At 41.8% G+C, this 22,408-nt stretch overlaps 1 protein-coding gene across 3 annotated transcripts in view; it reads right to left on the reverse strand.

Moving 5' to 3' along the window:
* Positions 1-22,408, reverse strand: part of ENTREP2 (endosomal transmembrane epsin interactor 2) — a 472,203-nt gene that overhangs the window by 56,192 nt on the left and 393,603 nt on the right. For all 3 annotated transcript variants that reach the window (XM_084976733.1, XM_021098812.2, XM_084976745.1), the window contains exon 4: positions 12,173-12,307. In XM_084976733.1, coding sequence (XP_084832859.1) covers positions 12,173-12,307 — 135 coding nt within the window. The remainder of the gene's footprint in view (positions 1-12,172; positions 12,308-22,408) is intronic.

The raw sequence follows: 22,408 nt of genomic DNA on the forward strand, positions 1-22,408 counted from the left end.
TCCCCTCCCATCCCCACACTGGTAGTGGAGAAAGCACCAGAGCTGGCATTCAAGACAGAGATCTGGAGCCACCAGTAGTTACAAGACCACAGCTCAGTCCCTGCAGGTTCTGGAGTCATGTTCTTATCTTTAAGGTGTCAGTGACAAAGTCTGCCTCACAGACCTCACTGGGGTCATGGTCACGGTGGGGAACACAATGTGATGGATCTAGAGATGACCATACTAAGTGAGGTAAGTCAGACAAACACCATGTGATACAATTTATATGTAGAATCTAAAAAAAAAGATACAAATGAACTTATATACAAAAGAGAAATAGACCTTCAGACATAGAAAATAAATTTGTTATTACCAAAGGGGAAAGGGAGGGTGGGATAAATTAGGAGTTCGGGATTAACATATACACACTACTATATACAAAATAGATAAACAACAAGGAACTACTGTATAGGACAGGGAACTATAGTCAATATCTTGTAATAACCTATAAGATAAAAGAATCTAAAAAAGAATATATATATATTCCGCTACCTCAATCAAATACTGTCCTGTGGCCCCTCTCATCTCAGCATCTCCACTAAGGCCTGGGGATATTAAGCCATTTAAAGCAACTTTGCTTAGCTCTGCCATAATTATTTTATGCCTTCCTCAAGTTTCCATAAGCAGTGCCTGTCAATTTTTGAATCAAGTCAGGTCCCTAAACAGATCTTTGAATTCCTATACTAGCCCATCTCCATCTTTCTGGTCTTTGATTTTATCTTTCCTTCTACACCTGCCACTCATCTGTCACCAAGATGTTTGACAGCTTGAGGTATCACTGATAGACAATAAAGCATACATATCTGAAGCACAGAATCTGATGAGTTTTGACACCTGTGTATCCATCATTGCAATCAAGCTGGTGAATCTATCCACAGACTCCCAGTTACCTCTGGCTCCTCTTTTACAAGTAATTTTGTGCATTCACTTTTCCTTCTGCCAGCTTTACTCTCTCAAATGGCCTCATCATTAAATTATTATTGAAACATTTCCTGCATTGCATAATTTCCTCTTAGTACCCTCCTCCTCCCAGCATCCATGTACTAATTTAGAGCCCTGGAAACAACTAAATGCTTTAGAAATAACCTCTACTCTCCAGGTGTGGGCTCCATGCTGTCTCCTTCAGTTTGTGTACAGAAATCACAAGTGTCCTCAGTAGTCTGCTACCTGCTGCCCCCAAACAAGGCGAACGGGCTCTTCTTGGAGTTCTTGCTTTTCTGCAGAGACTAGAGCGACTGTGGCACGTTTGAGAGTAGAAATTAGGTCTATTATTACCTATCCTGGGACCATCCCAGACAAAATAGTGTGTTGCGAGCCCAAGTCACAACCCTCCCCTCAGACCGTGACATCAAGACTGTGCTAGACTTGCAGAGATTCTGCAGCCAAGGAGGAGGCCAGGGATCACCTCTTTGCGGGTCTTTATCTGAATGTGTCCAACACTTCGGGTCTTTGAGTGAGGGGACCTGCCCGTGCAGTACCACACCCAGGTCTGAGGGTCCCGCCGGGAAGCAGCCCTTTGGCTCTGATGATAGATCCGTATGTCCACCTGGAGAGGGTCCAGGGCAGCAGTCTAGGAGGAAGGAGTGGACATCTTAAGGCTGTGTTGCAGAGCCAACTTAAAAGTGTCCATTGTCCATTTCAAATAATAAGAGGCTCCTACCGACAGTGATTGTAGGGGTCTGCAGCACCCCTCTCCCAAGTGAAATACCCACTGGCACCATAATCAATTCTACACCTGCCCCACCAGCCACTTGACCCCTCAGTCTTGTTGTTCAGAGTAGGGCACACTCTTGAGGTAGAGGATGACTTCTGGTGGCTTCCTAGAGGGTCTCATGGAACAGACTCAGAAGTCTTCATTCTGCTCTCTTATATAACACATACGCAGAAATTAGAGCTGTCTAGAAAGGACTGGTTGATACTCTTCCTTAACGTCCAGTGTGATACAGGCTTTTCCTTATACTGATGGTTAGTTTCAGCATCCACATGACTGGGCAAAGAGAGGCCCAGAGAGCTGGTAAAACGTTAATTTTGGGTGCATCTGTGAAGGTGCCTCTGGAAGGGATTAGCGTTTGAGTCAGCAGACTGAGTAAAGAAGATGCCCAGGGACGGTGGGCATCGTCCAATCTGCTGAGGGCCCTCACAGAACACACATGCAGAGGAAGGGAGAATTTGTTCTCTCTGCTTGGACTGGGACATCCTTCTCCTGCACTTGGACACTGCCACTCCTAGAACCTGAGCTTTCAGACTCAAAGCAGGATTCACATCCCAGGTCCTTCCCACTGCCAGGCCTTCAGATTTGGACAGAATTGTACAACCTGCTTTTCTGGTTTTCCAGCTCATGGGCAGCAGATTGTGGGGTGCTGGTCTCCATAACCATGTAAGCCAAGTCCTGTAATAAATCTCTCCATATATATACATATATATATACACACATTTTTTTTTCCTGCATAAAGCTGGCAGAAGGAGAAGTGAATGAACAAAATTACCTATAAAAAAGGAGCCAGAGGTAACTGGGGTCTGTGGATACATTCACCAGCTTGATTGCAGTGATGGCTCCACAGGTGTCAAAACTCATATATATATATACACAAACACATTTTCTTTTTTCAAGAGACAGTTTATAATGCATGCATGCATGCAGTGCACATCATGGAACAAACCTAAACCAGGAGGAACTAAAAATGGCAGTTACGAATCCCAGCTTCTATGGCATCTTCAACAAAGGATAATCATTTCACAGAGAAATGATGGGACAAAGGAAAGCAGTTTTAAGTTTTCAAGGTTAGAAAACTGTGGGACAGGAAATATATGGGAGGAACTTAATGGAGGAAGTTTTTTTTTTTTTTTTAAAAAGGAATCTATTTCATTCAAGTTCTTTAGAGAAAGATACACTGAAAGGTGGACGAACAAATGACTTTTTGCTGGATACATTATTATGATGACTCTTTATCAGGTGAAATGCTGAGAGGAAAGGTGACTAACACAATGGGAATTTATAGAAATACTTCATCCAATTGGTTACACAGTCTTAGGCAAGAAACTTAGCCTCCAAGATTCACTTTCTTAATAGTAAAATGGTGAATATCTTGCTAAATATTCCACAAACTGATTTTTATCTTTGGAGTACACATATTTTATGCCAATGGTAACATTCCCAGGAGGTCACCAGCACAAAATCAAGCTGTCAACGTGAACTGCTGAGAATGTTAACATCTGGAAATTGCCAATCATACATACCCTTTGGGTTTTCCCACTGGAATGTATAATAGATTGGGTTTTGCCATTGGAATCTGGAGTAGACTATAGACAGATTTTTCTCTGGAAAAACTTAAGACATCTTTTGTAGAGATCTTCAGACATTTCATTATAATTAGAAATGTGTGTATGGCCAGACACTATGTCATGTTATCCCTGTATTCGGAGCTGAGTGTGTTTAGAATCATTCAGCAACAGAATCTAAATGTTTCTTCATGTCTTTCACTTCCTTAGTCTCTTAGATGTCACCAATTCTTTTTGTTATTTTTAAAAGTTTTATTGGAGCATAGTTGATGTACAATGTTCTGATCATTTCTGCTGTACAACAGTGATTCAGTTGTCCATGTACACACATCCATTCTTTTTCAGATTCTTTTCCCACATAGATTATCACAGAATACTGGGTAGAGTTCTACCAATTCTATTCTTATAGCTAACCTACCCCTATAACCTGCACATACATAAAATTTTATTCATCTTTCCACTTGGCAAAATAATGGTCCTCCCTTAAGACAGAGCAGAGGACTGAAAATGTTCTCATCATTGAACATTTTAATTTCCTGTCACTATATTCCTGGAAATACTGCACTACACGGTAACAGTATGTTTTGCTTGTGACTTTCCCCCACTAGACAGAGAGAGCAGACTCTGTGCCTTTTATCTCTGAACATCCAAGGTCCAACACTGGCACAGAAGAGGTGCTCAAAACATTTACTGAGTGAATGAATGAATAAAAAACTCACCGATTTCAGAGACAGTTCTGAGGGCACTGAGGGACTGTGAGAGGTAACCAGTCCGACAAGGTCGACCACACACACTGCCCCTGAGGATAGGACTGCTATAAATATATCACTAGAAATACTTCTGTTTCAACATCTGAGTCTCCTGGACCTGGTTTTAACTCAGCAGGAATGGATAAGTCACAGCCCTCTTGGGTGGAACCTTTGTCCTGTTATGATTATTCCAAAGATGCTACATGGGTTTGTGAGTACAGACATCCCATGAAACTGACTACATCCCACAACTATAAAGAGGAAAATGATGTCACCAAAATCAGAGGGTAGGGAGGCAGACTTTCAGGAGTTTTGGAAGCCAGGGACAGAGAGGCCATTCAGGAAGATCACCCATCCCTATCACAGTGGGGACAGCCTTGCCATGCTGTGCTCAATGGCCGGGAGACCTCATTCTCTCCCCACATTCCTTACATGGAGCCCGTGGTTGCTAAGGGGATAGTGAGAATTTAACATCCTTCTCATCTATGCTGGGATCCCACCTAGCCAGAGGGACCTCCCCTTTCAGACCTAGGGGTGAAAATAAAGCTGTAGAGAGATACAAGATCTCTCTTGCTATGTGTGGCAGCCCACTTCAGAAAATGGGAAGGTCACGTCTAGCAGGTGAGTACTGTGTGTGTATGTGTTCGTGTGTGTGTGTGTGTGTGTGTGTGTGTGTGTGTGGTATTTCACAATGCCAGTCAAATCTGTGTTTTGTCCCAAAATATTAGCATTCACTTTTTTTTTTTTTTTTTTTTTTTTTTTTTTTTTTTTTTTTGCTTTTTAGAGCTGCACCTGTGGCATGTGGAGGTTCCCAGGCTAGGGGTCTAATCAGAGCTACAGCTGCCGGCCTACACCACAGCCACAACAATGCAGGATCCAAGCCGTGTCTGCGACCTACACCACAGCTCATGGCAACACCAATCCTTGACCCACTGAGCAACCTCATGGTTCCTAGTCAGATTCATTTCTGCTGCGCCACAACAGGAACTCCAGAATTCACTTACTCTCAAAACCATTTTTATTCCTTTGATATGCTTAATAACTTAAGACTAAATGATGAGTTAATTTTTCAGGTCCTTACATTTTTAGGAAATTGTCTTGCCTCATTTTTTTTTCTTTAACCTCCTTAGCGACAAAGATAAAGTATCTCCAAGAGAAGATAAGAAAGCATATAAACTCAATAATGATTGATTTCTTGGGAAGCTCTTATCTCCTTGTCCATTGATAACATTTCTGTGGGTAATTTGCTTTACTATGGCTCAATAAATTGGACCAGGTACATGAAACCTATAAGCAAAGAGAGATCTTTACCTCGCTTTTGAGTTAGAATTACATCATTATAATAAGACCAGAATGACATTCTGGGATCTAGCAAAGAATGAGAGTTGGGATGAATACAATATCGACACATGATGAGGCATATTCCATCTCAACTTAACTATTCCAATTTCTGTAACCTTTTAAAAAATTCTGTTAATACTGATCAGAAAATATGTCACAATCTTGTGCTGGGTTTGACTTGGCAAAGGCAACTATTAAACTACCCAAACGTCTTTTTATCATTTATTTTGTCAGTTAATATTCTAAAAGCCCAGGCATTACCTTATCAGGAAAGGGGCCTCAAGTGGTAGCCATTCCCACCACTGTCCAGTGCTTTGGGAGAGCAGATGCTGAAATCTTAGTTTGTTAAAGAAGGCTCTGCCATCAGGGAATAGGGACCCAAGTCTTGGAGAAGACCAAGATTCTGAGGTCCGAGGAGACCGGCCCACCACCAGAGCTGCTCAGGGACCCAGGACCCAGGAGGAGCTGGCTGGCCTTCCTCTGGGTTGTTCCCTTCAGCCACATAATAGGCAAGAAGATGCTCCCTCCATGCAGATCTACAATTCTGAAAATCCCTGCAGGGCACAATGGGGTTCTGGGTCCCTTCTGTGCTCTTTCCCCTGGCCTCATGCCCCTCAGAGTGGAGCAGCAAACTTTACAAGACAGAAGGCATTATGTATGAGACTGTCAACACCCTCAAGAGAAAGGCTGGTCTGTCCCCCAGATCTGGGATAAGAGATGGCCAGGAAAGCTGAAAAGAGATCAAGGAAGAGGGGACTTGAGAGCTTCCAAACCACCAAAAACAATCTGAGGGACCAGTGAGGCAGCAGCCCCATCGTGTTCTGGGTTCCAGATTTCTCATCAGCCAGGAAGAAGATCATTTTCTGCTCCATTTCCTTGATGACGGCCAGTGCCTGTACAACCTTCCAGGCATCATGAGTAATGGGGGTGGGGTGGGGGGAGGTAACTAAGTAGTCAGACCAAAGTCACTCAAATCAAAGGAGCTTTTATTCCCAAACTATTTATATGGGATTTCCAGGGCACAAACTGAGCTCATTAGATACAAAGTACGGATAATCTATCATTTAATATGGAAATTTAGGCATGGGGTGTTACTAATCAGATAACCGGAGCCTCCAATCAGACTATTAAGAGACCAACGAACCTGCTCTAATTACTGACCAAAAAAGAGCAAGCACGTGAAATTAATCACAGTGACATTCCCACTCACGCCTTTCCGACGCTGAGTGCCAAGAATGTTTGCAGCTAACAGAAGGGGCTCCCAAGGAAATCTGCTCCAGCCGCCCCTCCCCACAGTGGCTCCTCTCCTGCCACCCGTGTGCATTTTGAGAGGGTTATTAACACAGAGAAGCCACCCCAGGCCCCTTCACTGTGGGTGAGTCATCAAACACAGCCTGGCTTGAATGAGCATATGAAAAATGACTGCACCACTGCTTACAAGAAAACTGGAATACAGTTTTACGTGAATCTCAGAGGAAGACATACCATATTTATTTGAAGGAAGGACAAAACCTTAATTACGCTAAACCCTGCGTAAATAGAGCCTGATGCTTGATAAGAGTTAGGACTTGCCCTTAGTGCTTGGAAGGATCCATGGACCTCAGAAAAGATCCAAGAAAGGACTAAACTATGTGGAAAACTCCCCTGTAATTAACTAACTAGCTAGAGAAGGCCACAGTTTAAGATTTTGAAGCACAGATATGAAGGCTCAGGAAATAAAGGACAAAGAAACAGTCTGAGCAGTGAGCTGCCCAAACTCGAGATCCCACCAAAAACAGTGAATGAAGATAACACTCACTGCAGAAAACAAGACCAGGAGGAGAGGCTTAAGGAAATGGAGCTGGTAAAGAAAAAGTTTTAAAAACTAGAGATAATGACAGTGATGAAAGACAGGTAAGAGTAGTCCAAGGAAAGCACAGTTATCCTAAAAATAAGAAAACAGAAAACAGAAATTCCAATGTATAGTTCAAGAAAACTTTTCTGAAATAAAGCAAGGTGCAAACTCATAGGCTGAAAGCGTACCTGGAAATTTGAGGAAGACTGATAATCGGTGTCAAGACATATCATATGAACTTAATGGACTTGATGGTTTTTTTGTTCTGTTTTGTTTTTGCTTTTTAGGGCCGCATGTGCAACATATGGAAGTTCCCAGGCTAGAGGCTGAATGGGAGCCACAGCTGTTGACCTACGCCATAGCCACAGTAACGCCAGATCTAAGCCATGTCTGCAACCTACGCCACAACTCAGGGCAAAGCCAGATCCTTAAGCCACTGAGCGAGTCCAGGGATTGAACCCATGTCCACATGGATCCTAGTCAGGTTTGTTATCACTGAGCCACAATGGGAACTCTCTGGACTTGACCATTTAAAAACACCATTGATATCTGGACCAAAAAAATGTTGCCTTGTATCAGATAGGATGAGCTAGATTATGCTATGGTAAAAAAAAAAACAAAAACAAAACAAAAAAAACACCCCCAAAGTCTCAGACGGTTAAAATAGCAAGTCTGTTTCTCACTCATGTTATGTGTCTGACATGGGCACACATGGCCAAGTCATGGGGCCCCTGCCCACTATAGACACCCAGGCTGATTTTCCAGTTACTGTGCCAGAGGGAAGGAGAGCCTTGAAGGATCTCACACCACAGGTCCCAACACTTAGGCTTGGAAGTGACCCTTGTATATTTCACTCACATGGCCCTAAGCAACCACCAGGGCACTAGGACTAGGACTAGGGGGATGTAGAGTTAGAAACATGTTTAAACAACATTGATGACTATCACATATCAAAAAGGAAGAGAGCATTAGGCTGATTTTAAGATCTTTCTCTATAGCAATACTCAATGTCAAAAGAGAGTGGTACATCATCTAAAAACCCCTAGGGAGAAAATGTGTTCCTCAAAAATTCTATACTGAATTTATGGATAAGAACTCCAGGTTCTGCTCAGGATGCAGAAAGCTAAAAAGAGCATCTCCCCTGCCATTACAGCAAGAAGATATTGGGCATTGGGCACTCTGCAAATTCACATCTCAAGTTGGTCCCATCCCACAGCCAAGGGCACAGGACAACCAGCTAATCTGAATGAAGCAAAGACAGAGAGACAGGAGGATGTTCTCACCTGGGAAGATGTAGTCTGACCCATTCCAGTGGAAAAGGTCGGATAGGGAATTTAGCAGAGAGATGGAAGCTTTAAGGGAAAATCAAATGGAAATGCTAGTAATAAAAAGCAAAGTCACAGAAATGAAGAATGTCTTGGACAGAGTCATGGGCAGATTCAATAGAGCTGAGGAAAAAAAAAAAATGACCATGTGGCATTGATCTTGGAGATGCAAGGTTGGCCGGTTCACCACTCAAAAGTCAACGTGATTGGAGTCTCCATCGTGGCTCAGTGGTTAACGAACCCAACTGGTATCCATGAGGATATTGGTTCCATCCCCGGCCTCAAACAGTGGGTTAAAGATCTGGCGTTGCCGTGAGCTGTGGTGTAGGTCACAGATTCAGCTCAGATCCTGCATTGCTGTGGCTGTGGCATAGGCCGGCAGCTGGACCCCTAGCCTGGGAACCTCCATATGCCTCAGGTCACCCATAAAAAAACAAAAGATAGAAAAAAGTCAACGTGATTCACGACAATCAGCAGACTAAGGAAGAAAAAAGTATATGAACATCTAAGCAGATGCAGAAAGTACTCTGACAAATCCAACATCTACCATAATAAAAACTCTCAGAAAACTAGGAACAGGAGAGAACTTCCACAACCAGAGAGTGGACATTTATAAAAACTCATAGCTAACATCAAACTCAATTTCTAGAATCAGAAACAAGGCAAGGACAGATGCTCTCACACTTCTGACACTCTCCTGGAGTCAAGGAAGAGAAATCAGAGGCATCCAGATGGGAAAAGAAGATGTACAATGGCATTTCTTTGACAATATCACATGACTGCCTCCATGGAAAATCCAAAAGAATCTATGAAAGAGCTCCTAGAACTAGTAAGTGAGTTTAGCAAGATCACAAGTATACAAGATCAGTAACAAAAATCAATTTTCTATTGCCACAAATAAACAAGAGACAATAGTTTTTTTTTTTCTTTTTCAGTTTCTTTTCCCATATAGGTTATCATAGAATACTGGGTAGCACGTCCTGTGCTATACAGCAATTCTCCATTTAAAAAATTCAGAAAAAATTTGAAAGCATCATTAAAATAAGAGCACCAGTACACATAAAATACTTTAAGCATAAATACTCTAAAATATGTTATGATCTATATACTAAAAACTACACAACACTGAGGGGAAAAAAAAAGAAACACTGATGAAATCAAAGAAGACATAAATAAATGATAACCTAAACCATGAATATATTCGTTATCTCCAAATTGATGTATACATTCAATGCAATCTCAATCAAAATCCTAGCAATATTTCCATTGAAACTGATCAGCTGATTCCAAAATTTATATGGAAATGCAAATGCCTTGCTTGGAATAACCAAAACAGTTGTGGAAAACAGCCAAGTTGGGGGACAGCAGTGAACAGACTCTTACTTCTAAGAGTCTCTTGTCCTCTGATCTCCGATGACACTCAGCTCCCCCTACAGCCACTGCTCCCTTTCCAGGCCCTCAGTTTGGGGGCAGGGGCAGGCTGCTCACTACTGATCCTTCCACCTCAGTCATAAATCTTGCCTCCTCTCACCAGCTCCAACAGTCCCCACTGCTACTCAAGTTTTGGAAGCAAATTCACTGAGAGGTTTGATTTAGTCTTTCTTTTCTTTCAATCTTTACCACTGTCCCCACTGCTACTCAAGTTTTGGAAGCAAATTCATTGAGAGGTTTGATTTAGTCTTTCTTTTCTTTCAATCTTTACCACTGTGAACATAAATGGGGATGGACCACTAATGAGGCACCCAGCCTTGGCTGGAACTTCTTCAGTATTCTCCACTTCAGCCCATTCAAGCAACCCCATCCCATGTGGTCTCCTTGTCAGAGCACCAGGACAAAGGACAAGGGAGGGCTGTAAGCTCACCTGCTCGACCTAGGCCTGGCTACTGACCCAACAGCATCATCACTGTTCCAAGCCATGGTCACCTCCTCAGGGGCTGGAGGGACCCCCTGAGGGCAGATGTCTTGGGGGAGCAGGCCAAATCCCTCCAATCCATCCAGCCAGGAGAGAGATGTGACTTCCACGGGGTGGAGGTTGCACTATAATTACAATGACCTATTGACTCGTTACATCTTTTTTAGTAGGGAAGGAAAAGGTGCCCAGTTTGAGGAGATGACTTAGAAGTGGGCAGAATAAATTCTCAGAGTGAGCAGAGCTGACACTGGTGGGCTTTAGCCCCAGAGGCACTAAGATAGAACTGTGGGGGTTTTGTTGTGGCGCAGCAGAAATGAATCCAACTAGTAACAACGAGGATGATGGTTTGATCCCTGGCCTTGCTCAGTGGGTTAAGGATCCAGTGTTGCCACGAGCTGTGGTGTAGGTCACAGACATGGCTCAGATCCTGTGTTGCTGTAGCTGTGGCACAGGCTGGCAGCTGTAGCTCAGATTCGACTCCCAGCCTGGGAACCTCCATGTGCCTCAGTTGCAGCCTTAAAAAGCATAAAAAAAAAAAAAAGACGGAAACTGGTTGTATGCAACATGAGACAGTAAGCACTCTGACAAATTTAAGATTCACCATGATACAAAAAAAAAAAAAAAAAAAGCTGCAGCAGACTAGGAATAGGAGGGGATTTCCATGGAAAACACTTTGTACACAAGAGGATGGGCCCTTGACTACTGCATTCTGGCTTCCTCTGACCTCCTGGATCTGCCACTCTGGTGGGCTGCTGGGACCACTGAACGGGGGGGCCATCCTCCCTGGAAACAAGGCAGGTGCTAGGGGCCAGGCCCCCTCCCACCACAGGCTTTAGGTGCTTACTCTATCTCTGCAGGCACTGCTCACCTGCTAACCAGTTTCCTAGGGCACTGGAGTTAACAGGGAGCTCACCAGTCTGGTCACCACTGTCAACATGACACCCTTGGAGGACGAGCCACAGGCTCCCATTCCTGAAAGGAGCCTTCCATCTCTCTGGATTCCCAGGGGGGCCCCCTGGAGCCCAACTCTACCCCCTGTACATGCACTACAGGCACCCTACATGTCATAAATACAATTTTGCCACCAACCAAGGGCTCCTTGGACTGCAGCCACATCTTTCAAAAGGTTGGCAGTTCAGTTTCAGGGAAAAGAGGAGATGAATTCGGTTCATTGTTCATATGCATTTTTAAGTGGCTGATTTTGACATTCAGGAGTAGGAAAAACTTTTAGGAAGAAAAGGAAAGGAATAATAGAAACAATTTTCCATATCATTTTTTAAAAAATCAGATGCTGTCCACAGGAATAGATTGCCATGGGAGACTGTAAAATTTCTTTCTCCAAATATCATTTAAAAGGCAAAATAAATACCCATCTGTTCCCTGATGGTGTAACAAGCAAAAATGTTAGAAAAGCAGTAGCATGCATCACATCCACATTTGTAAAGACCTCTTTCAACCATTCAGCCCTACCTCACAGATGTCAGAGGCAGTGAAAGGATGAAAATGGAAAACCCAGCAAGCAAAACCTTTAAAGTGGAAATCTATAATTGTTAAAAACACTCCCGGGAAAGATACTCCCTCTTGCATTTGACCTAGTAGTTGAACTTAGAACTGAAAGGAACATAGTTAATAAAACTTTCCTAGATGTTTTAAAGATGGGATGGGAGGCTTGAGCAAGTGGAGCCTGGGTCACCTTCAAGGTCAGCCGCACGGCATTGCAATCCTCCTGGAGTGGGTTCAGCTTCAGTGTCTCCCCAAGGTTGCTGCAGCCAGACAACTGGTGCTTCATTTCACAGCAGACACACACCTCGACACTGTCAAACTTAATCTAGACAGAGGAACACAGACAGAGCATACAATTAAAACAGCATTCTGTGCATTTGAGCAACGCAATTAAGAACCTGTGACTAGCATCCCATTTTGTTTTCTTTAAATAATAAAGCCAAAACGATTTTTATTAGATAAGAGCCATCACAAATATCATTAGGAGTTATTTAAAATTCCTATTTTAAAATAAATTATTAAAAAATAAATTTTAAGAAACCAAAGTGATAAAAGTTACAGAAGATGATATGAAGTTGAGCATGGAGATGGTATCATGGGTTTGTGCCTTGGCACATTCTACTCCTATGGGCAGTGACTCCCGTCTCCTTTCATGTACTAGTGAACTCCTATTCATTCATCCAGACCCAACTCCCAGCATCATCCTTGAAGCCTTGTCTGGTTTCCCTCCCCAGATCTGTTTGCTTCTCCCTTGGGAGAACATTCTGGCCCCACCTCTGTTGGAGATTTTTTTTTTTTTTTTGTCAGCTGCAGGTACTCCTGTCCTGTGAGCCCCAAAGACATTTACCATCACAGCGTTCACAATACCAATGAGATGGAAGCAGGCAGCAAGTGCTGAATAAATAAAAACACCCTAGAAAATTAAAAACTGTGGAAAGAAAAAATGCAATTCAAGTGGTTTTAAAAATCTGGACCCCCCCGGAGGTGAGCCATAGAGCACACCTGACCCTGACCTGAAGCCAGAGGTGGATCTGCCCTGGCCAGGCTACAGAAATGAGCGAGAAACCACTGCCTTGCACAAGTACATGGCCATCCCCACCTTTCCCCACTGCGTGTCAAGTCCTCCATACTAAGAGCCATCACATATGCACCCAACTGATCACAGTCTCAGATTCCCGGAAGAGGGAAACAAAACAGCAACAGCCACAGGTCAAAGGCATTTTCCATGGCCAAATTTTTATCTATTCTAAGCCTTGAGATAACATCTCCTTTACCTACTTTATGATTCATCTTTGGTCTTTTCATTCAATCTTCTCAAAGAATTTATTATTTATGTATCTGAATTAGCACATGGTTAACTGAGTGGTGTGGGGGAACACTCACATCCATACTGTCTGTAGTGATTCTCCAGATCTGCTCAGGGGCCTGAGCAGAGGAGGAGGGTCGTGTCCTGGATGTTGCCTTTAGAGACACTAATGCTTTTAGAATGTCTCCAGTCTCCAGGGCCTAAGTCCAGATAGAACTTGGAGCCCAGCTAAAGATGCCATAACAACACACCCATACAGCACTCAAAGAGAAGGGGCCCCCCACACCCAACCCTGCACCTGACCCAGGACCACTGCTGTTAGAGAGGTGCGGGCCAGACCAAGGTGAATGGCTGTGGCTCTGTGGCCATTACCTAACTGAAATCTACATAGTCATGTCATCAGCAACACTGTGATTTTTCTTTTTTCTTTTTGCAAAAGTCACACAAAACATTTAGAAATATCAAATAAAACAATAACAACAAAAATCACAACTGTGAGCTCTCCCTCTACCATGAGAAAACCACTGTTAAATTTGGGGGTATTCAAATAGATTTCACCATCATTTGTTTATTTTTTTTATTAAGGTATAGCTGATACGCAATGTTGTGTCAATTTCTGTTGTACAGCAAAATGACTCAGATATATATATATATATATGTATATGTATATGTATATATACCTTCTTTTTTTTTTTAATCCTTTTAGGGCTGCACCCATGGCATATGGAAGTTCCCAGGCTAGGGGTCAAATCAGAGCTTCCCTACACCACAACCACAGAAACACCAGATTCAAGACACATCTGCAACCTACACCACAGCTCATGGCAATGCTGTATCCCTAACCCACTGAGTAAGGCCAGGATCCAACCTGTGTCCTCATGGATCTTAAGCTTTTGTTTCCACTGAGCCATGACAGGAACTCCTGTACATTCTTTTAATTTTTAAAATTATTTATTTATTTATTTATTTTCCACTGTACAGCATGGGTACCAAGTTACACATACATGTATACATACTTTTTCCTCCCATTGTTGTGTTGCAATGTAAGTATCTAGACATTTCTCAATGCTACACAGCAGGATCTCATTGTAAATCCATTCCAAGAGGAATAGTTTGCTTCTGTTAACCCCAAGCTCCTGATCCCTCCCACTCCCTCCTCTACCCCTGGGCAACCACAAGTCTACTCTCTAGACTTTATTTTCTGTGGAAACATTCATTTGTGCTGAATATTAGATTCCAGTTATAAGTGATACCATATGGTATTTATCTTTCTCTTTCTGACTTATTTCACTCAGTATGAGAGTCTCTAGTTCCATCCATGTTGCCGCAAATTGCATTATTTCATTCTTTTTTATGGAGTAAAAAATGGAGTAGTATTCCATTGTGTATATTTACCACATCTTCCTAATCCAATCACCTGTCAATGGACATTTTGGTTGTTTCCATGCCTTGGCTATTGCGAATAGCGCTGCAATGAACATGCGTGTGCATGTGTCTTTTTTAAGGAAAGTTTTGTCCGGATATATGCCCACAGGTGGGATTGCTGGGTCATAACGTAGTTCTACGTATAATTTTCTAAGTTACCTCCATACTGTTCTCCATAGTGGCTGTACCAGCTTACACTCCCACCAACAGTGCAGGAAGATTCCCTTTTCTCCATAACCCCTCCAGCATTTGTTATTTGTGGACTTATTCATGATGGCCATTCTGACTGGTGTGAAGTGATATCTCATGATAGTTTTGATTTGCATTTCTCTAATAATCAGGGATGTTGAGCATTTTTTCATGTGCTTGTTGGCCATCTGTATATCTTACTTAGAGAACAGTCTATTCAGGTCTTTTGCCCATTTTTCAATGGGTGGCTGGCTTTTTTGCTATTGAGTTGTGTAAGTTGCTTGTATATCCTAAAGATTAAGCCCTTGTCCATTGAATCCCTTTCTCCACACCCCTCCAGCACTTGTTACTTGTGGACTTATTAATGATGGCCATTCTGACTGGTGTGAGGTGGTACCTCATAGTCGTTTTGGTTTGCATTTCTCTAATAATCAGTGATGTTGAGCATTGTTTCAAGTGCTTGTTGGCCATCTGTATATCTTTTTTGGGGAAATGTATATTCAGGTCTTTTGCCCATGTTTCAATTGGGTGGTTGGCTTTTTTGCTGTTGAGTTGTATAAGTTGTTTGTATATTTTAGAGATTAAACCCTTGTCAGTTGCAGCATTTGAAACTATTTTCTCCCATTCTGTAAGTTGTCTTTTTGTTTTCCTTTTTGGTTTCCTTTGCTGTGCAAAAGCTTGTCAGTTTGATTAGTTCCCATTGGTTTATTTTTGCTCTTATTTCTGTTGCTTTGGGAGACTGACCTGAGAAAACATTTGTAAGGTTAATGTCAGAGAATGTTTTGCCTATGTTCTCTTCCAGAGATTGATGGTGTCTTGTCTTATATTTAAGTCTTTCAGCCATTTTGAGTTTATTTTTGTGCATGGTGTGAGGGTGTGTTCTAGTTTCATTGATTTGCATGCAGCTGTCTATTTTTCCCAGCAATTCTTGCTGAATAGACTTTCTTTTTCCCATTTTATGCTCTTGCCTCTTTTGTCAAAGATTAATTGACCATAGGTGTCAGGGTTTGTTTCTGGGTTCTCTATTCTGTTCCATTGGTCTGTCTGCCTGTTTTGGTACCAGTACCACACTGTTTTGATGACTGTGGCTTTGTAATATTGCCTGAAGTCTGGGAGAGTTATGCCTCCTGCTTGGTTTTTGTTCCTCAGAATTGGTTTGGCAATTCTGGGTCTTTTGTGGTTCTACATAAAATTTTGGATTGTTTGTTCTAGTTCTGTGAAGAATGTCATGGGTAATTGGATAGGGATTGCATTGAATCTGTAGATTGCTTTGGGTAGTATGGCCATTTTTACAATATCAATTTTTCTAATCCATGAACATGGAGTATCTTTCCATTTCTTTATATTTTCTTTAATTTCCTTGATGAATGTTTTATATAAGTTCTTGGCATATAAGTCCTTTATGTCCTTGGTCAGGTGTTTTCCGAGGTATTTGATTTTTTGGGATGCAATTTTAAAAGGTAGTGTATTTTTGTATTCCTTTTCTAATATTTCATTGTTAGTATACAGAAATGCAACTGATTCCTGAATGTTAATCTTATAGCCTGCTACTTTGCTGAATTTGTTAATCAGTTCAAGTAGTTTTTGGGTGGAGTCCTTAGGGTTTTCTATGTATAGTATCATGTCATCTGCATACAGTGACAGTTTTATCTCTTCTCTTTCTATTTGGATGCTTTTTATTTCTTTTGTTTGTCTAATTGCTGTGGCTAGGACTTCCAAAACTATGTTGAAGAGCAGTGGTGAGAGTGGGCATCCAGATTTGCCCATCTGTCTTGTTCCAGATTTTAGTGGGAAGGCTTTCAATTTTTCTCCATTGAGTATTATATTTGCTGTGGGTTTGTCATATGGCTTTGATTATGTTGAGAAATGTTCCCTCTATACACTTTGGCGAGAGTTTTGATCATGAATGGATGTTGGACTTTGTCAAATGCTTTTTCTGCATCTGTTAAAGATAATTGTGTGGTTTTTGACTTTTCTTTTGTTAATGTGGTGTACGACGTTGATTGATTTGCGTATGTTGAACCATCCTTGTGCACCTGGGATGAAGCCACCTGGTCATGGTGTACAATCTCTTTGATATGTTGTTGAATTTGGACGGCTAAAATTTTGTTGAGAATTTTTGTGTCTATAGTCATCAAAGATATTGGCTGATAGTTTTCTTTTTTGGTGGTATCTTTGCTGGTTTTGGAATTAGGGTGATGGTGGTGTCATAGAATGTCTTTGGGAGTGTTCCTTCTTCCTCAACCTTTTGAAAAAGTTTAAGGATGATGGGCACCAGATCCTCTTTGTATGTGTGGTAGAATTCACCTGTGAAGCCATCTGGTCCTGGGCTTTTATTTGTAGGAAGTGTTTTTATGACGTATTCAATTTCATTTCTAGTGATCGGTCTGTTCAGTTGGTCTGTTTCTTCTTGATTAAGTTTTGGCAGGCTGTAAGATTCAAGAAAGTTGTCCATTTCTTCTAGATTGTCAAATTCATTGGCATACAGTTGTTCATAGTATTCTCTTATGTTTTTTTTTTGTATTTCTGCAGTACCCGTTGTGATTTCTCCTTTTTCATTTCTTACTTTATTTGAGTTCTTTCCTCTTCTTAGTGAGTCTAGCCAGGGGTTTGTCAAGTTTGTTTACCTTTTCAAAGAACCAGCTCTTGGCTTTATTGATTTTCTCTATTTTTTGAATCTCTATTTTATTGATTTCCTCTTTGATCTTTATAATTTCCTTCCTTCTGCTGACTTTAGGTTTGTTCCTCTTTTCCTAATTCGTTAGGTAGGTGGAGGGTTAAGTTGTCAATTTGGGATTTTTATTCTTTTTTGAGGAAGGCCTGTATTGCTATGAATTTCCCTCTGAGCACTGCTTTTGCGGCCTCCCATAGATTTTGAGAGGTTGTGTCTTCATTATCGTTTGTTTCAAGGTAGTTTTTAATTTTCTTCTTGATTTCCTCATTGACCCATTGGTTTTTTAGTAGCATGTTATTTAGTTTCCATGTAGTAGGTTTTTTCTCATTTCTTTTCCTGTGGTTGGTTTCTAGTTTCACGCCATTGTGCTCAGAGAAGATACTTGAAATAATTTCTATGCTCCTAAATTTGTTGAGTTTAGCTTTGTCCCAATATGTGGTCGATTCTTGAGAATGTTCCATGCGCACTTGAGAAGAATGTGTATTCTGAATTTTTTGGATGTAGTGTCCTGAAGATGTCAATTAAGTCTAACTTTTCTATTGTTTCCTTTAGGATCTCTGTTGCTTTGTTGGTTTTCTGTCTAGAGGATCTGTCCATTGATGTGAGGGGGGTATTAAGGTCTCCTACTATGATCGTATTCTCATCAATATCTCCCTTTATGTCTGTTAATATTTGTTGTATGTATCTGGGTGCTCCTGTATTTGGGGCATATATGTTAATGACAGTAATATCCTCTTTTTGAATGGATCCTTTAATCATTAAATAGTGTCCTTCTTTGTCTTTCTTTATGGCCTTTGTTTTAAGGTCTATTTTGTCTGATTTGAGTATTGGAACTCCTGCTTTCCTGTCATGTCTATTGGCATGAAATATTTTTCCCCACTCCCTCACTTTCAATCTATATGTGTCTTTTGTCCTATGGTGAGTTTCTTATAGGCAGCATATGGAAGGTTTTTGCTTTTTTATCCAATCATCCACTCTGTGTCTTTTGATTGGAGCATTCAGTCCATTGATATTTAAGGTGATAATTGATAGATGACTATTTATTGCCATTTTAAACCTTGTTTTCCAGTTGATTCTATGATTCTCATTCTTCCTTTCTTTTTTTGGTTGGATGGTCTCCAATTATTTTCCACTTGAGTGTTTTTCTTTTCATTTTTTGTGAATGTAATGTTTGGTTTTGATTTGTGGTTGCCCTGTTTTTTAAGTATGTTAACCCTTTCCTATAATTTTGTGTTTTAGTGTGATAGTCCTGTAGGTTCAAACTCTTCATTACCATACTAAAATTTAAAAAAAGAAAATTAAAAAAAAAATCTATTTATTTCCTTACTTCTCTTGTCCACATTTTATGATTTTGATGTCTCTTTTTTTCTTTTTAATTTTATTTTGTTTTAAACATGTTTATGATTAGATCTGTACGCTGGCTTATTTGAGTGACTGCTCTCTGATTGTGAGAGCCATCCTAGTTCTTCCTCTCTCTCTCTTTTTTTTTTTTTTGATTTAAAGAAGCCCTTTCAGTATTTCTTTTCTTTTAGAATGGGTTTTGTATTGCTGTATTCCTTTAGCTTTTGTTTGTTGGAAAAAATTTTTATTTCTCCTTCTATTTTAAATGATATTCATTGCTGGGTAGACTATTCTAGGTTGCATATTTTTTCCTTTCAGTGCTTTAAGTATCTCTTGCCAATCCCTCTGTAGCGTTTCTGTAGAGAAATCAACTGATAGCCTTATGGGGGTTCCCTTATAAGTGACACTTTGCTTTTCTCTTGCTGCCTTTAGGATCCTCTCTTTATCATTAACTTTCACCATTTTTATTATGTCTTGGAGTGGGTCTATTTGGGTTCAGATTGTTTGGGGCCCTCTGTGCCTCCCATATCTTGATATCAGTATCCTTTAGATTTGGAACATTCCCAGAGATAATTTCTTCAAATATATTTTCCATCCCCCTTTCTTTTTCTTCTCCTTCTGGAATTCCTCTTATGTGTAGATTGGCCCACTTTATATTATCCCATAGGTCTCTTATGTTGCTTTCATGTTTTTTTCATTTGGTTTTCTGTCTGCTGTCTTGTTTGAGTGATTTCCATTATTCTATCTTCCACATCACTAATTTGTTCTTCTGCATTATTCATTCTGGTTTTTACTGCCCTTAGCTCAGTTTGTATCTGTGCAAATGAATTTTCTAGTTTTTCTTGGCTCCTCCTTATATTTTCTAGTTCCTTTCTGAGGGAGTCTCCATTACAGTTCATATCTTCTCTTAATTCCTTCAGTATTTTCACTATTTCCCTTTTGAACTCCAAGTCTGTCAGACTGCAGAGTTCTGTTTCATTGTTGACTGCTTTAGGTGAGCTCTCCTGTTGGTTTAACTGGGAATGGTTTCTGAGCTTCTTCATCTTGCTTGTTTTTTTCTTGGTGGAGATGTACTCCCCATGGCTGGGCAGGGTTTGCCCTGGCACTGCTGTGGAGTGTTTCCTGAGGGCTGGCAGTGTTGGCCCATCTTCTTTGAGGCAGCAGGGAATTTCCCAAGGGTGGGCTGGGGTAGCAGGCTCACTCTGAAGGAAAGGAGGATTTCCCCAGGGCAGGCAGGACTGGCAGGTCCACACTGCAATGGAAGCAGACTTCCCATAGCCGGACAGGTCTTGCCCTAGTGCTTCTGGGCCACAGAGCTCTTCTAGGGGGCAGGTGGTGCTGGGCAGCTGCTCCCTGGGAGTGTAGCATCTCCAGAGGGCAGGAGTGTCTAGCTGGGACACTGGGAGACAAGGGAGCACTTCCCCAGGGCAGCCAGAACTGGCAGGACTTCCCCACGATGGAGGCAGACTTCCTGTGGCCGGGCAGAGCTTGCTCAGGTGTTTCTGGGCTGGGGAGCACTTCCAGGTGCTGGGTGGTTCTGGACGCTGCTTGGCGGGAGTATAGCCTTCCAGAGGCAGGCAGGCCAGGGCGGGGAAAGCCCTGGAGGTGGCTGGCTTCCCGTCAGTGGTGAGGCCAGCCCTCCGGGATGGCAGGCAGCCTCAGGTCAGGTGTGTAGGCGGAGGGGGGATGCACTGGGAAGCACTGCTCTCTGCTACCTGGCAGGCAAGCATGCTTGCTGGGGCTCAAGGAGTATTCTATGGCGGCCCGCCCCTCATCCTCTCCCCTTCCCAACACTGGAGCCTTGTCTCTCCTGTGGGTCCAGCTCTTCTCCCAGGTTCCTGCTGTGGTGGCTTTCCACTCCCCAGCCCTTAGCGTATTACTCCCTCCACCCGCGACACACCGCTTCCTACTCCCTCAGGCTGTCTCCACACCACCAACCCCACCGACTACTTCCTAGTTCCCCAGGCTGTCTCCACACCACCAACCCCCGCCTGTTCCAGGGGACTAACCTCTGGAGCCAAGGTCTCGGTGCCCAGCCCCCACCCGAGCAACTCGAATTTTGGTGACTGTGCCAGTAGTTCAGATGATCTGTTTGGCTCTCACTCCACCTTTCAGATCTCAGACCTACTGCTGTGGTCTTCTCAGCATCTGGAGATCCCTCCGACTCAGTTGATCTTTCTCTCGATTAGGTGACTTTCTAGGGTGTGGGTTCCCTTTCTCCTTCACAGTTTCCTTTTGGGAGTGCCAGCCCAGTCCCTATTCTCCTTCTCTCACTCTCCTCTTTTCTCTTGTTTTACCCAGTTATGTCATGAGATTCTTGCTGTTATTGGAGGTTTAAGTTCTTCTGCCAGTGTTTAGTTGCTGTTCAATGCAAGTAGTTTAACATGTAGATGTGTTTTTTGTTGTTGTTGTGTTTGTGGGAGAGGGTGAACGCATCCCCCTACTCTTCTGCCATCTTGCCTCTCTGCTATACATTCTTTTAAAATATTCTTTTCCATAATGGTCTATCCCAGGAAACTGGATATAGCTCCTAGTGCTATACAGTAGGACTTCATTGCTTATCCATTCTAAATGTTATAGTGTGTATCCACTAACCCCAAACTCCCATTCCATCCCACTCCCTCCCCCTTCCCCCTTGGCAACCACAAGTCTGTTCTCTACATCTGTGAGTCTGTCTCTGTTTTAGATAACTTTATTTGTGCCATATTTCATGATAAGTGATATAATATGGTACATCTTTCTCTTTCTGATTTACTTCACTTAGTATGAACATCTCTAGTTGCATCCATGTAGCTGCAAATGGTGGTATTTCATTCTTTTTTATGGCTGAGTAATATTCCACTGTGTACATGTACCACCTCTTCTTAATCCATTCATCTTTTGATGAACATTTAGGTTGTTTCCATGTCTTGGCTATTGTCAATAATGCTGCTATGAACATAGGAGTGCATGTATATTTTTAAATTATATTTTTTTCTGGTTATATGCTCAGGAGTGGGATTGCTTGATCATATGGTAGTTCTATATTTAGTTTCATGAGGAACCGCCATACTGTTTTCCATAGTGGTGGTACCAATTTACATTCCCACCAACAGTGTAGGAGGATTCCCTTTTCTCCACATCATCTCCAGTTTTGTTATTAGTAGAATTATTAATGATGGCCATGCTGACCAGTGTGAGGTGATACCACATTGTAGTTTTGATTTGCTTTTCTTGAATAATTAGTAATGTTGAGCATTTTTTCATGTGCCTACTGACCATCCTTATGTCTTCATTGAGAAATTTCTACTAAGGTCTTCTGCCCATTTTTTGACTGGGTTGTTTTTTTGTTGTGGAGTTGTATGAGTTGTTTTTATATTTTGGAGATTAAGCTCTTGTTGGGTGCATCATTTGCAACTATTTTCTCTCATTTTGCAGGTTGTCTTTTTGTTTTGTTTATAGTTTCCTTTTCTGTGCAAAAACTTGTAAGTTTTATTAGGTCCCATTTGTTT

The sequence above is a fragment of the Sus scrofa genome, chromosome 1 (assembly GCF_054392235.1).
Source record: "Sus scrofa isolate SSC_HxYL_T2T_F1_AM1 chromosome 1, Sscrofa_HxYL_maternal_Yorkshire_Landrace_v2.0, whole genome shotgun sequence".
Taxonomy (NCBI): Eukaryota; Metazoa; Chordata; class Mammalia; order Artiodactyla; family Suidae; genus Sus; species Sus scrofa.